This window comes from Cherax quadricarinatus, chromosome 4 (assembly GCF_038502225.1).
Source record: "Cherax quadricarinatus isolate ZL_2023a chromosome 4, ASM3850222v1, whole genome shotgun sequence".
Classification (NCBI taxonomy): Eukaryota; Metazoa; Arthropoda; class Malacostraca; order Decapoda; family Parastacidae; genus Cherax; species Cherax quadricarinatus.
This window is the reverse complement of record NC_091295.1, coordinates 71515173-71532002: the sequence shown is the minus strand read 5'-3', so window position 1 is coordinate 71532002 and position 16830 is coordinate 71515173. Positions and strand designations below refer to the sequence as shown.

General features: G+C 38.2%; 1 protein-coding gene across 2 annotated transcripts in view; it reads left to right on the top strand.

Annotated features, from left to right (window-relative positions):
- Nrt (Neurotactin) overlaps window positions 1–16830 on the top strand; it is a 61700-nt gene that overhangs the window by 18418 nt on the left and 26452 nt on the right. For both annotated transcript variants that reach the window (XM_070097657.1, XM_070097653.1), the window contains exon 2: window positions 8093–8281. In XM_070097657.1, the coding sequence (XP_069953758.1) occupies window positions 8093–8281 (189 nt within the window). The remainder of the gene's footprint in view (window positions 1–8092; window positions 8282–16830) is intronic.

The following is a 16830-nucleotide window of genomic DNA, read 5'->3' as shown; positions in this document are numbered from 1 at the left end:
TTCTCGTGTGCAAGTTCGGTACTAGTCCCTCTAGGATTTTCCAGGTGTATATAATCATGTATCTCTCCCTCCTGCGTTCCAGGGAATACAGGTTTAGGAACCTCAAGCGCTCCCAATAATTGAGGTGTTTTATCTCCGTTATGCGCGCCGTGAAAGTTCTCTGTACATTTTCTAGGTCGGCAATTTCACCTGCTTTGAAAGGTGCTGTTAGTGTGCAGCAATATTCCAGCCTAGATAGAACAAGTGACCTGAAGAGTGTCATCATGGGCTTGGCCTCCCTAGTTTTGAAGGTTCTCATTATCCATCCTGTCATTTTTCTAGCAGATGCTAGTCGCATTTATTAAAATACTCCAGGTGCTATTGACTATGTCAGGTGCTACTGTTTTTGTTTTTAATTCATTCTTTTATTATTATATTCACTAGCACCTGTATTTTAGCTGTAAATATCTACCGTAGTTCATAAACTCACATTTGTTAAAATAATTAAGGTGCTGTTTAGATGCTTAAGTGGATAACTGAATTATCTATTCTATAATAATCCCTAGTTCTTTTATTTTTTACAAGTTTTAGAATAATTAGTCTTATTCCTAAGTCTAGTTGTAGATTCAGTATAAATCTTATAATATTTTACTCAGAAAATCTAGTTTGTAAAATCACTCTCATCTTATGACTACAGACATAGATCCTGATGTAAACTTTTTACTAAATGAATTACACGAATCAAACAGCAACTGTAATTACTATACAGCAGACCAAGCAAAGACATTACTCAGAGCAAACAATAACATAACCATCTTGAACTACAATGTCAGATCCTTGAAAAACATTATGATGACCTCACAGCATTACTCAATTCCCTTCATTCCAATATATCAATCATCACACTCACAGAAACCTGACTTCAGCCTGATATTACAGATGTCTATGCCATTCCTGGCTACATGGCCATACACAACTGTAGAACAGACCAGCAAGGGGAAGAAACAGCTATATACTACTCAAATTAACTCGAATGTATCAATAAATCTTGCACAGGGGATGAACATGGAGAATATATCATAGCCAAATTTAAATCAAAAGACCTGCAAAAATCCCTCACAGTTATAAACATTTACAGAGTATCACGGTCAAACATTTACCACTTCAGTGAAAAACTAGGAAACATGATTACTGATGCACACATGAATAAAGACCACCTGCTACTAACAGGTGATTTCAACATAAACATACTACACGACCAGGACCCACAAGTAACCGAATTCACAAACACTATGAGCAACTGCCTGTTGCTGCCAGCAATATCTAAACCTACAAGAATCACCGAGACAAGTATCTCCTTAATAGACCACATCTGGACAAACGCCATATCCCCTTTAAAATCAGGCATAATCACAGACAACACTACAGACCACTGCCCAAACTTTCTCATAACTAATTTGGGCAAACTGCCACAAGACGTTACTAAAGTAACCTTCAGACTACGTAACGAGACAGCTGTTAACAACTTTATAGCAGCTATAAATAACATCGATTGGTAAAATGAGCTCAAAACATATACAGATATAAATGAATGTATAAATAATTTTCTAAAAAAAAGCCCAATGCCTCTACAACAAACATTGTCCCCCAAAAACTAAACAGATCACAGCAAAGAGACTGAATAATCCCTGGCTAACACCCAGCATTCTCAAATCCATTAGCACAAAGCACAAATGTGAAAAACAGTATAGAATGGGTCAGATAACTAGAGAACAGTCTAAATGTTACTTGTCAGCACTTACCAGCCTAATAAGATAAAAAAAAATTGTATTATGAAAATAGATTACAAAACATCAAATGTGATATGAAAAAAACCTGGAAAACTCTATCTGAAATTCTTGGAACTAAAAAGTTATCCAAAAACAAAACAATCAAACTTACAGAATCAGACGAACCCCAACTCACGCCAACTGAAACAGCAAACAGACTTGATGTTTTCTTCACCATAGGAAAAAATCTAGCGAACAAAATACCAAGCTCAAACACCCGTCCATCAGACTACCTCATAGGTACCTACCCAAATACACTATTCCTAGCTCCAACCAACCCACTAGAAGTCTCACTCATCATCAACACCCTTAACAATAAGGCAGGAGACATAAACAACTTGCCTGCTTTTATGTACAAAAAAGCTTTTCAAGTATTGTCACCAATTACTGCAACACTCTTTAACAAATCCATTGAATCGTCTACCTTCCCACCAATCCTCAAAATAGCAAGGGGTCACTCCGATCCATAAAGGAGGTGACCAAGCTGACTTGAATAACTATAGACCAATATCTGGAGTTTACCTGGAGAGAGTTTCGGGGGTCAACGCCCCCGCGGCCCGGTCTGTGACCAGGCCTCCTGGTGGATCAGCGCCTGATCAACCAGGCTGTTGCTGCTGGCTGCACGCAAACCAACGTACGAGCCACAGCCCGGCTGATCAGGAACTGACTTTAGGTGCTTGTCCAGTGCCAGCTTGAAGACTGCCAGGGGTCTGTTGGTAATCCCCCTTATGTGTGCTGGGAGGCAGTTGAACAGTCTCGGGCCCCTGACACTTATTGTATGGTCTCTTAACGTGCTAGTGACACCCCTGCTTTTCATTGGGGGGATGGTGCATCGTCTGCCAAGTCTTTTGCTTTCGTAGTGAGTGATTTTCGTGTGCAAGTTTGGTACTAGTCCCTCTAGGATTTTCCAGGTGTATATAATCATGTATCTCTCCCTCCTGCGTTCCAGGGAATACAGGTTTAGAAACCTCAAGCGCTCCCAGTAATTGAGGTGTTTTATCTCCGTTATGCGCGCCGTGAAAGTTCTCTGTACATTTTCTAGGTCGGCAATTTCACCTGCCTTGAAAGGTGCTGTTAGAGTGCAGCAATATTCCAGCCTAGATAGAACAAGTGACCTGAAGAGTGTCATCATGGGCTTGGCCTCCCTAGTTTTGAAGGTTCTCATTATCCATCCTGTCATTTTTCTAGCAGATGCGATTGATACAATGTTATGGTCCTTGAAGGTGAGATCCTCCGACATAATCACTCCTAGGTCTTTGACGTTGGTGTTTCGCTCTATTTTGTGGCCAGAATTTGTTTTGTACTCTGCTTTGTACAACTGCTCTCTGAAATCTTTGAAAAATTAATTCATAGACGGATCTATTCCTACCTCGTCTCACACAACATATTAAACCATTGTCGGTTTGGATTCAGGAATAATAAAAGCACAAATGATGCTGTCATACACATGCTAGAACTAATATATACCGCACTCTAAAAGAAAGAAGTCCCGCTGGGCATTTTCATTGATTTGCATAAAGCTTTTGATACAGTCGACCATGAACTGCTGTACTTCAAATTAACACACTATAGTATCCGAGGCCACTCCCTCAACTACCTAAAGTCATACCTTAGTGTTATGTTGTTGTCTCTTATTACTTTGATAGTAAGGTTCTCACTACATGTTCTAGTGTGGGGTAGATTTTACATAAAAGCCTTATATGTCTAGGGTAATACTTACGTCCATGATTGATCATCCTCACCCTCTTAAATCCTTTCACCAGCCCTCTTCACAGGTTATTGAAACTACCTCTATAAAAAAATATAACTGTATTCTAAATAGATATGTACAGAATATACAATTACAGCACTCGCATGTTCAAAACATAAGCCTGTACACCCCTTAGCTGCTCTCCTGGGACAGCCCACATGGTGCATCTCAACAATTTGCCCTTCTCTCTTCTTGACTAATCTCTGGACTAACCAGTGCTTTGACACACTTTAGTCACCCTGGGTATGGTGGCCACAACTTAAGTTTTAAACTCGCCCCTGGGGCACACATAATGCCCCCCCAAAAAATAGAAAGAAGGGTCCAGAGGTCCTACCAGTTTGAAGTCAACAAAAAAGTGAGAGAGGGAGGAGCCTAGCTAAGCTCCTCCCACACCCACCAAAAAACAAAACACTGTTGCCAAGCACAATTCTCTAGTTACCACAATTTTACCACACCTTATTTACTTTTACAAAAAGAAATACAACTTTATAAACTACTTATTTAAATTGTGTATGTGTGTTTACCTGGAGAGAGTTCCGGGGGTCAACGCCCCCGCGGCCCGGTCTGTGACCAGGCCTCCTGGTGGATCAGAGCCTTATCACCCAGGCTGTTACTGCTGGCTGCATGCAAACCAACATACGAGCCACAGCCCGGCTGGTCAGGAACCGACTTTAGGTGCTTGTCCAGTGCCAGCTATAGTATAACCTATTATATTGAGAAAAAACAGGCTTGACACAGCTGCCTTACAGCCATAAGAGTGATATGCCCTTATGACATTTAGAGCTGAGTCCCCAGCAATTCAATATAATTAGGTATTCCAGAGTAACTGTTACAGATACATAAATACATGTTGGGTCCTATAGCCCCATAACACTTGGTAACGGAACTCAATGTGTGTATGAAAATGGTGCAGACTCTTCCACCCAACCAATCACAGTAGGAGTCTCACAAGAAAGTGTCCTTGGACCACTCCTCTTTCTCATCTACATCAATGATCTACCGAATGCATCACAGCTACTCAAACCCATATTATTTGCAGATGACACTACATACGTCTTCTCCCACCCAAACCCAGTCATACTAGCAAATACTGTCAGTGCCAAATTGCAGAAAATATCTGCCTGGATGATGACTAATAAACTTACCCTGAATACTGATAAAACATATTTCATTCAGTTTGGAAACAAAGCTACAAATGATCCAATTAACATAACGCTAAACGGATCATCAGTCACAAGACTTACAGAGGGAAAATTCCTAGGTATCCACCTTGACAGTAGCTCTAAGTTCCAGACACACATACAACAAATCACCAAGAAAATCTCTAAGACTGTAGGCATACTATCAAAGATAAGGTACTACATTCAACAATCAGCTCTCCTGGCACTGTGCCATTCACTCATATACCCTTATCTCACCTATGGAATTTGTGCATGGGGATCAACATTCAATCACCTAAGACCTCTAATAACCCAGCAAAAGGCAGCAGTCAGAATGATAAATTCCCACTCCCAACAGCATACTCCACCAATTTTCAAAAGTCTGAATCTGCTCACCATTAAGAACATCCATACTTATTCATGTGCCTACTACACACACAGAACAATACACGCAAATATAAACCCTCCACTCAAACTTCTCCTCACCAACCTTAGCAAGACACATGACCATAACACAAGACACAGATCTCTTTTTGATGTACCTTGTGTCCATATCACACTGTGTAAAAGCTCTATGCACATAAAGGGCCCCAAAATATGGAGCTCATTACCAGAAGATACTGAAGTAACCCGGTCTGAAAATCAATTTAAGACTCTTCTCAAAAGCCACTTAATCACCCTAAACTAAATGCTAAATACTCAGTACACACATACTCAGTTATGTACTCCCACATCATAATTTCAACAATCACTTTGAACCTTTTATCCATTGTTGACAGGAATGTAATTGAATCATTGTTTTCACAAAAAGCATTTTTGAATATATGAATATATCTTTTGTCTTATATAAATTAGATTCACTTATAATTAATATTCTACTGTACAACTATAACACTAAGAATTATGTTAAGTAGTCTGTAAGCCAATAATGTTAAGTCGGCCCATAATGCCAAGGCATAATAGAGGCTCTTTTTGCATTGCAACCCATTATTGTCAATACAAAATCTCGATGTACTATTTGCAAAGACATAAATAAATAAATAAAATAAATAAATTGAATTGTTGTGTGCCAATGGCCTCGTAATTCTTATACTATTGATCTAAGTGGTTAAAAAAGTTGTCTCTGTGCTTGGTTGAGAATAAGTTTCCTCCTTCTGTATTTAGCTCCTTGACACAAAAATCTCCATGAAATTCCCCATGTCCAGCTAAATCTATACAAAAATTCAATGTACATAAAAGGGCCTATCTGGAACTTCCTGCCTGAATATTCTGGAACTGAAGACTCGACCACCATTTTCAGAATTACCGTTAGAAAACATCTTATCTCCCTAACACATCCGACCATCAGCTAACTACATGAAAACCACCTGTAATATTACTTGTATCATGCACACATCCAAAAGAAAATAGACTTATTCTCGATATCTGTGATTCTCCCAAATTTACATTTACACTCAGCGAAATGACTGTAAACAAAAAATTCCAAATATAGGTACTGCCTAATAAATCTTAAGCTAGTCGTAAGTTTACCTTAGATATTCCAGTATAGGAACTTTAATAGAAACTGTGTATCATGCCAATACAAAACCATTCTCATTACTAAATTTACAAATTGTAATATTCCTAAATGTTTTGAAATACTTCACTATTGTAAATCTATTTAATCACAACAGTTACTTAACTTTAATATCAGTATGATCCATAACCTGTGTCAGTATAAAGTAAGAATTAGTATTAATCTGCCTGATATACCTAGGCCTGCTAGTGGCCTTCTTTGTAATTATTATTTTATAATATGTAAACCACAAATTGTAATTAATGTTCTATAATATGTAAACCCCACATTGTAATCTTTACAGAGAAATAAACATTTCAATTTCAGCTTCAATTTCAAGATAATAAGACAAAGATCACGACAGCCAGGAGCTTGACGAGGGTGAGTATTAAGAACTTTCAAAATAAGGGAAATAATGCCAGTGGTGACACTCTTCAAATCGCTAGTGTATTTAATACTCTCGCTGCTCCCAACACCGTACACTCTCTCATTTGGAATATTGCTCAGTGTTGATGGCCCCATTCAAAGCAGGAGAAATATCAGAGCAGGAACAAATATGTACAGAGATTGTTTACGGCACACATTGAGCCAGTAAAGCACTTAAACTACTGGGAATGCATTAAAGTCTTGAGCATGTGCTCACTTGGGAGGAGGAGAGATACTTGATAATATATACTACATGGAGAGTACTCGAGGGCCTGGTCCCAAATCTGCACACTGCCATAACAGCATACTGGAGTGAGAGATATGGGAGGAAGTACAAAATAAACCCAGTGACGAGCAGGGGTGCTGTGGGCACAATAAGGGAACACTGTATTAACATTCGTGGCCCCAGACTATTTAACATCTTACCGGAAGATATCAGAAACACGGCTGGAACAAGTGTAGAAGCCTTCAAGAGGAAACTGAACACGTATCTTTACCAGGTGCCAGATCAACCAGGCTGTGATGGATATGTGGGGCAGTGGACCTCCAGCAGCAAGAGCCTGGTTGAGCAGGCAAGCACCAGACAAGCCTGGCCCATGACCGGGCTCCGAGAGTAGTGAGATTCTCGAAACTCATCAAAGGTATATACAACTATGTTGCAGCTGTTCTGGCCATAAAATCATCCTATTAGAACCCTTGTGGCTGAATGGTTGTAGCACTGGGCCTTCTGGTTGCAGCAGTTAGTCCCCATCCATTATTCATGTCCCAGGATCCAGCAGGCTTGTAAGTTGTTAGGTAGGAGTGAATGGCAATAAGTGGTTTTTAACCCTTAAATGGTCCAAACGTATATATACGTTTTTTTCAACATCTGAAAGTATGTAAAAAAATGTAATCTTCTTTTTTGTTTTACATTTGAAAACATGTAAAAAAAAACTTTTATCTACATTTTTTTTGTTACATTTGAAAATATGTTAAAAAAAATAATGTACTTTTGTAGCACTACGAATTTGAACGTTGATTTGTTTGGAAAGTTTAAGGGTTAATGGACGAGCTGTTGGAGTGTGAGCAAAGTAACTTTCATGAAGGAATTCGGGGAAACTAATTAACCTGACTAGGGTCCAGAGGTAGGAAAAGCAGTGCTTGCATCCTGAAGGAGGGGTGGAGATATTACAGTTGAAGGGTGCAGGTAATCTCATTATGATGTCAGCACACTTTAAGAAAGATGGCAGTTGAATGAATGATGGTAATTTTTTTTTTTTTTTTTTTTTTTTTTTTTTAGGGCCATGCTGCCTTGGTGAGAGATGGCTGTTAAATTTAAATAAATAAATAAATAAATAATTAGGCATGTGAGTATATACTGTGTACAGTATTTTAATAAGTTTTTTGTATTTAGCGTGGTGGTGGGCGGGTGGCAAGCACAGCACCTGGAGAGAGTGAGGGAGGTGTGGCTGTCACTGAGGAAGCCTTCAAGGACCCACCACTTACACTGAAGGATCCCCTGAAGGACCCCATGCGAGAATCAACTAGTACTGACCCCATCAAGGACTTTGAGGCTACTCCTTCACCATATGATGAACCAGAGGTGAGAAAACTCTAATAGGAAATGTAGGCAGGAATGGAGGTGTAACACCTAAGTAGGGATTCAAAGGATAATGAAGTGGAAGAAGGTTGTATTTAAGATAAAGAAGAGAGAGAGAGTAAAATGATGAAGCATATATCATCAGAAGGCAAATGTTGAACAATAGATTCACTATAAGAAGCAAAACTGACAGGGCTAGGAAAAGCATTATGATGCAAGAAGGGGATTGAAGGGAGGGGAGGCAAGAGGAAGAAGGAATTTGATCAGAAAAGAAAAGGAGTAAGAAAAAAATTTAAAAATTCTGGAAAATAAAATGAAGGTATCTGAATTAGGTGAAGAATATTACTGAAAATATACAGTAACCTTCCATTTAATTTCAGAAATGTGAAACAAAATCTTGTGGATCAGTAGATTTGGAGACAGTGGACAAAGTCCATTAGTCACAGAATTGCCCATTATTGTTACAGTCACAGCATAACAATCTCTTATTTATCCACCACAGATGCCATTATTGGCAGGGTTTACTGAATGCACATACAGTGCACTTAACACATGCATTTGCTACATGGCAAAAGAGTGCAGAAGCCAAGGTAAAAAAAAAGAAGTGAAGGGTGGTAAAGAGGAAAGTCAAAGTTTGTGTAATAAGTCACTGTCAGCTAGGAAACATTAATCTTTATTTATGGGACTTTCCAAGAAGAGGGGAACCATGGTGAGGGCAGTACAACATTGATATGAAAAATAAGATTGTGTGGAGAGAAGTAAGGTTATGGCAAGTATACATAAGCAACACATGATGAGAAATGGTCAGAAAACAAAAGCACTGATTATACAAAATACTAAATTCATTTTATTCATTTTACATATTGTTAAATACTGGCTTGTATTATTTTACACAATTTAAATTACTATTCAGTGGCATGTTACTTATTACTTCATATTGAAATTTTATTTTACTTACAATAAGTGCTGCTGCAGCTGCTGGATTATGGCAGGTAATGGCAATCATATTGCTCTTTTTACAGGAAAATTTGCACAGTATAAACTGTTAACAAATGTAAAGAATTCTGAAATATAAAGTTAAAATACTCGGTTATAGAATTCTGTGCACCACCCAGGTTTTTGTGCATTAAGTAACACAGAACAATACCAAAATAGACATAATGCTTAAACACACACAGTATACTGTATTTGATGAGTGCTGAACATTTTCTCCAGTCATGGCTCGCTAGAGTTAAGTCTTTACATTAAGTGGTAAATGCTGGTATAAACTGACAAATGGAGAGAAAGTGTTCAAGGGACGCCTTTATTACTTCTGCAACATTTTGCCGTGGACTGGACTTTTATCAAGTACACAACACTGACCCTTTTGCATTTAGTGCTTAAATTGATTTTAATAATAGTAAAATATACATAAAATGTTGGGAGCAGTGCAAAACTTGTTTCAGAAGGACAACAAAACAGTGATTAACACAGACATGTATGAAAGTCATATATGTAGTACAGTAACTAGTATACATTTACTTAATTACATATACCCTAATTATTGCAATGGAAATAAGTCACTCTGACTTTTTGGGTTATCCCAGGTTGTCTACACATATGCTGCTATGTATGATAATTCTATGTAACTGTATTTGTGTATACCTGAATAAACTTTACACATGTATTTCTTACTTACACAAGGGCAGAACCAAGAAGGGTCCAAGAGGCAGCCACCATTCATTTTACAGCTACCGTTGAGCAGACCAATGGAATGTTCATACTGGCTGGACCCATAGCTCACATTATCCACAATTCTTATATGAAGAATGTTAATTCATCCATGGCACCCTAACCATACCTCCCTGATCTTACTTCACTCTCAGCTCTTTCCCTTCCTTCACCCCACCTTCAACCTTTCCTGTGACCTCTCTCAAGCTGGGCTTCATAGTGCTAATTTGCCTTATAAGGTGGTGTATGCATGTTTTTTTTTTCATAATGATTAAGGTTTCATCCGGGGCTGGATCTATCTATAGCAGTAATGAAGGTTTCTCTGTACCATAGTACAGAGAAAATTGACTATTTTCTTTCACCAGTAACTTTTAGGGTAGAAATTCTATACATTTAAAAGTAAATGAAGCCAAAAAGACATAAGCAATTGAAGCTTATGTTATATTTAAGGGAATGGGGCTAAATATGTAAGGGTTACACACATCCTGGGGAATGGGACAGTCAGGTTCGATCCAGCAATAGGGAGGTCAGGTGAAATTCCTTAGTACTATTAAGATCCCTTGCCAGTGCAAAAGAACCTCCTATGAGAGGGTTACTTATATGTCCCATCTTCTGTGTTCAGCCTTACCCATTATTATTATTATTATTATTATTATTTTTTATCACACTAAGTGCTAAACCCACAAGGGTCATACAACACTGTCAGTCATATTCAATTTTTGTTTATACTGATTGTGGCACACATTCAATTCAAAGTTTATTCTCTATAAGGATTACAATGCTGAGTTTACAGAATTTGGTTATTGTGTGGTTTGCATGTAGTAAAATAATAATTACAGAGTGTACCACTAGAACACTAGGCATTTCGGGCAGACTTAAATTAAATCTTAAGTTTAAAATATTACAAAATTATGAGGTAAGTTGGTATTATGGCTAAGTGACTAAATACTAGTTTGTGAGTTTAGCAATGTGAATGCTTTTGTTTTGGCACAGTACATAGTTTCAGTATTGGAGTATCACAGGCCAACTTATGATTAGTTAAGATTCATTATTTTGAGATTGAGATTGATATTTCTGTTTATGGTCAAATGGGTGAGTGAGTGTAAGTGTTAACCACCAGGTGGTATTCGTGTAATTAGTTGACAGGGTGTATCAGGGAGATAAGATGTTTCTGATGGTAGTTTTGAAGGTGATGAATGTGTCTGCAGTTTTAGAATTTTCAGGTAGGGTGTTCCAGATTTTAGGGCCTTTGACATACATTGAATTTTTGTAAAGGTTTAGTCAGACAGGGAGAATGTGATAGAGATGTTTGTGTCTGGTGTTATGCCTGTGGGTTCTGTCACAACTATCAAGAATGCATTGTAGGTCAAGGTTAATATTGGAATTTAAGGTCCTGTAGATGTAGATTGTACAGTAGTAAGTGTGAAATTACTGAACAGGGAGTAAGTTTAGATCTATGAAGAGTTGGGGGTTTGTTGCCAACGATGTGATTTAGTGATTATTCTTCCTGTGGCTTTTTGTTGGGTGATTATTGGCTTTAGGTGTGTTGCTGCAGTTGAACCCCAAGCACAGATAGCATAGGTGAGGCAGGGATATATAAGTGAATGGTATAGTGTGAGAAGGGCAGTTTGCGGCAAGTAGTATCGTATCTTGGAGAGGATCCCAACCGTTTTGGATACTTTTTTGGTTATGTGTTGGATATGGGTGCTGAAGTTCAGGTTGGTGTCGAGGTATAGGCCTAGGAATTTGCCCTCATTATGCCTGGCAATTAGAGTGTTGTCGATCTTAATGTTAATTTGCGCATCTCCTGCTCTGCTACCAAACATAATGTAGTAGGTTTTGTCAGTGTTAAGCGTAAGTTTATTGGCTGTCATCCAAGTCGATATTTTGATCAGCTCCTCATTAACAATGGTGTTGAGGTTGGCAAGATTAGGGTGAGAGATGACGTAAGTCGTGTCGTCAGCAAAGAGAATGGGGTTCAGGTGTTGAGATACGTTTGGAAGATCATTGATGTATATGAGGAAGAGCAGGGGACCAAGGACACTTCCCTGCGGAACTCCAGTATCAAGTGGCTGTGTTGTTGATGCTGTGTCTTTAACCCTTTGACTGTTTCAGGCCCCTCTCTGAAACTGTCATTCTATGTCATTCAATTTTTGAAAAAAAAAAAAAAAATATTTTTCTTATGAAATGATAGAGAATCTTTTCCCGATGGTAATGACACCAAAAGTTCGAAATTTGGTCGAAAACTCATGGAATTATGCTCCCGCGAATTTAGCGGTCTCGGCGACATAAGCGTATCGGCGATTTCGCCGACTTTGAGCCCTATTTTCAGCAAATTCCATTCTTCCAGTTGACCAAACTCATAGCTATTTCTTTAGAACTCCATTTTATCTATCAGCTGAGTACAAGAAACCTCCCATTTACTAATTTGGACTACCCAATATGGTGGTCAGAAATTGGCAATTTGGCCAATTTCACGCAAACTAAAAAAGATGCCAATTTCAAAATAGGGTCCAGAATAAACAAAGTAGACATTCGTGGCACTAAAATAACATATGCTCTGTTCATTAACCCTTTGACTGTCGAAGGGCCAAATCCTGAAGTTGCTTCTGGTGTCGCAAAATATTCGAAAAAAAAAAATTATTTTTTCTTATGAAATGATAGAGAATCTTTTCCCGATTGTAAAGACACCAAAAAAACGAAATTTGATGGAAAACTGACGGAATTACGCTCTCGCGAAGTTAGCGATTTCGGCGATATTTAAAAATCGGCAATTTCGCCCACTTTGAGCCCTATTTTCGGCTAATTCCGTTATTCCAGTCAACCAAACTCATAACTATTTCTTCAGAACTCTATTTTTTCTATCGATTGAGTACAAGAAACTGCCCATTTACCGATTTCAACTACCCAATAACATGGTCAGAAATTTGCAATTTGGCCAATTTCACGAAAATTAAAAAATACGACAATTTCAAAATAAGGTCCAGAATGAACAATGCAGACATTCCTGGCTCTAAAATAACATTTTCTTTGTTCATCAGTCATGTCTCCAGGTCCCTGTGATATTACTCTTGCTTTTTATTTTGAAATTTTATTCAAACAAAAAATAGAAGATTTACTGTTATGCAGACTACTGCAATACTGTAATAATTGTAAAAATTACATCAACCCATTCATGACTGCGTATTAGAATGGCTATTTGGACATTTATTGGACAATGACATCATTTGTTCACTTTTGAACATCGGCAAAAATCAAACATTTCCTGTACTTTGTGCTCCATTTCCAGGTTCTTTTTATAGTAAAATTAATCAAAATCACCTCCATTTCTATAATATAGTTTCCATTCTATCAAATGAGACCAAGAAAACGAGAATACAACCACAAATACTATACGAAAATAGACCACAAAGTCGGCATTTTAATTAAAAAAAACGGTCGGAGTTTTTTTTTTCTCATTATGCACTGCGTGCTCCAGGATTTTTTTTATGTGGTGCACACTGACCACACAGACCCATTCTCTCACATGTGGGCCTACTAGCTTTCTCCTGCCTGATTTGAAGCCGCTAGAATTTATGAGTATATATACGTCAAACACGGTACCTCGCAAACGTATATATACGGCCGCGACAGTCAAAGGGTTAATCACATCTCTAGGCTCCTCTTGTATTATTATTGCTTTCTATTTTGATTTTTTATTCATACAAAAAAATACAAAATTTACTGTTATGCAGACTACTGCATTATTGTAAAAATGGTATAAATAATATCAGTGCACTAGTGAAAGAATATTAGACTCCCCAGTTGACGTGTATTGGACGTGTGGTGTGATTTATTTACTCCTGAACATTGGTAAAAATCGAACATTTCCGCTACTTTGAGCTCAGTTTCAAGGTCGTTTTCATCGTCAAAGTAATGAAAATCATCTCTATTTCTATAATATGTTTTCCATTTTATCACCTAAGACCATGAAAACGCGAATACAACGATAAATACTATACGAAAATACACCTCAAAGTCGGCGTTTTATTCCAAAAAAAACAAGAGTTTTTTTTTTCTCATTACGCAATGTGTGCTGCAGCATTTTTTTTATGTGGTGCACACTGACCACACAGACCCATTCTCTCACATGTGGGCCTACCAGCTTTCTCCCGCTTGATTTGAAGCTGCTAGAATTATTGAGTATATATACGTCAGAAACATTGGCTCGTAAGAAGTATTTATACGTCGAAAACAGTCAAAGGGTTAATGGTGACATACTGATACCTATTAGTAAGATAAGATTTGAAATATGCAAGCGCATGGCCTCTTATACCATAATGGTCAAGTTTGTGGAGTAGGATGCTGTGGTCTACTGTGTCAAAAGCTTTTCTTAGGTCAATAAAAATTCCTAGTGGATATTCCTTATTTTCCAATGCTGTGTAAAGCAGATCTAGCATTTTTATGATTGCATCGTTAGTGCTTTTATTTTTCCTGAATCCAAATTGGCAGGGGTTGAGTATGTTTTGTGCCGTTATAAATGAATATAGTCTCCTGTGCACGAGTTTCTCAAAGATTTTGGATAGCAATGGTAAGTTTGATATTGGCCTATAGTTGTTTAAATCTGTAGGGTCACCACCTTTATGTATTGGTGTAACCCTTGCCGTCTTGAGTAGTTTCGGGAAGGTGCTAGTTTCTAGTGACTTGTTAAAAAGTAATGAGATAGCATGCGAGAGGACATGGGCCGCTCTCTTGTACAATAATGGTGGGACATGAGACAGATTCCCTGAGTTATTTTTAAGTGACTTTATAATCTCGGTGACTTCCGTGGGCTCAGTTGGAGCAAGATAGAAGGAATTTGGGAAATTCCCATCTAGGTAGTCCCCGGCATGGGCATTGGTACGTGGGATTTTATTGGCGAGATTAGAACCTATGGTTGAGAAGAAGTCGTTTATCTTGTTAGCTGTGTCAGTGGGATGCAGTGGTGTTTCATTATTTTTAGTTAGGACAATATTCTTGTTTTTTTTCAGTTTGTGGGTCCCTAGAATCTGAGTGTTTTTTCCAGGTCTTTTTTTATATCTCCTCTTGTGTCAGTGAATCTACTGGAGTAGTACAGTTGTTTGGCTTTCTTTATTACTTTGGTGAGGAGTGATGAATAGTGTTTAAGAATATCTTTGTGTATTAGGCCCTGTCTATATTGCTTTTCATATTGGTATTTCTTATCAATGGATTTCAGAATGGTGCTGGTTAGCCATGGGCAACCAAGCCATTTGTTTGTGATCTGTTTTGTTTTTATAGAACAATGTTTGGTGTATAGTCTAAGTAATTTGTTAAGAAAAATGTTTGTCCAGTCATCAGTACCATTGGCCTTGGAGAATTCTGTAGGCCAGTCAACAGTCTATATGTCAGCTGTGAACTTCCTTATTGAGGCCTCATCATGGAGTCTAAATGAAACTTTGTTGTATTCACGTGGTAGTTTACTAATGTTTGTCAGGAGGAAGGTAGGGTAGTGGTCTGTAGTGCTATCTGTGATTATCCCTGATTTAAGGGGAGCTAGTATATTGGTCCATATGTGGTCTATTATGGTTGCACTTGTTTCAGTGAGCCTGGTTGGTTTAGTTATTGTTGGTATGAGAAGTATGTTGTTCATATTGTTGATGAAATCAGTTACAGGCTGATCATCTAGTAATCCAAGGTTGATGTTGAAGTCTCCAGCTAAGAGAAGGTGGCGCTTATTCATTTGTCTGTTTGTTATTAGTTCTTTTAATTTCTCACTGAAATTTGGGATGTTTGTGTGGGGTATCCGGTAAATGGCACCGATTGTTATAGGCGTCTTAAGGTTTTTTACAGTAAAATTAGCAAAAATGTATTCTCCATATTCATCACTAAAGCAAGTGGTGCTAATACAAGATAATTGGTTAGAGTAATAGATTGCAATACCACCCCCAACTTGGTTTGGTCTGCAGTTGTGGATTGCTGTGTATCCTGGTAGAGGGTAGATATCTATTGTGTCCTGCTTAAGCCAGATCTCAGTAAGAATAATGCAGGAGAAGGGTGTCTTTAGTGATTCAAGGAGTGCCAGGAGGTCATCATAGTGTTTGCTTAAGGACCTGATGTTGTAGTTAAGTACTGATAGACTTTTAGCATTGTTTAGGATAGTGCTGGCTTGTGATGCTGTGTAGTAAAGGCAGTTACTTTCCAATAGGTTTTGGTTGTGTGTCAGATTATGGAGGTTTAGATCAGGGTCAACGTGATCAATCATCTTCTAGGTTTAAATTATGGTTATTTATATCCTGAGTTGTGTGTTGAGTTTTAGTACTGATATCTGTAGTGGTGGGAAGTTTGGACAAGTGTATAGCTATAGCATTTTGGTCATGTAGAGTATAGTCACTAATACACATAATGGAGTTGATGTTGTCTATGTGTTGTGCTGGAATGAGCTTAAGTACAACTAGGTATGAACTAATAATACAAAAATACAAATTAAAAATAGCACAAGACTCTCACTAGTAATTGCACTAAGGTCTAATATAATGAATTTGGTACTGACTATGTATTGAGCTAGAATGAGCTATAGTACAACTGAGTTTAATCTAATGATATAAAAAAGGCACAAGACTCTCAATTGTAATTGCACTAGGGTGTTATATAAGTTGTTTACAAGAACTAGAGTATACCTGGAGTTTACCTGGAGAGAGTTCCGGGGTCAACGCCCCCGCGGCCCGGTCTGTGACCAGGCCTCCTGGTGGATCAGAGCCTGATCAACCAGGCTGTTGCTGCTGGCTGCACGCAAACCAACGTACGAGCCACAGCCCGGCTGATCCGGAACTGACTTTAGGTGCTTGTCCAGTGCCAGCTTGAAG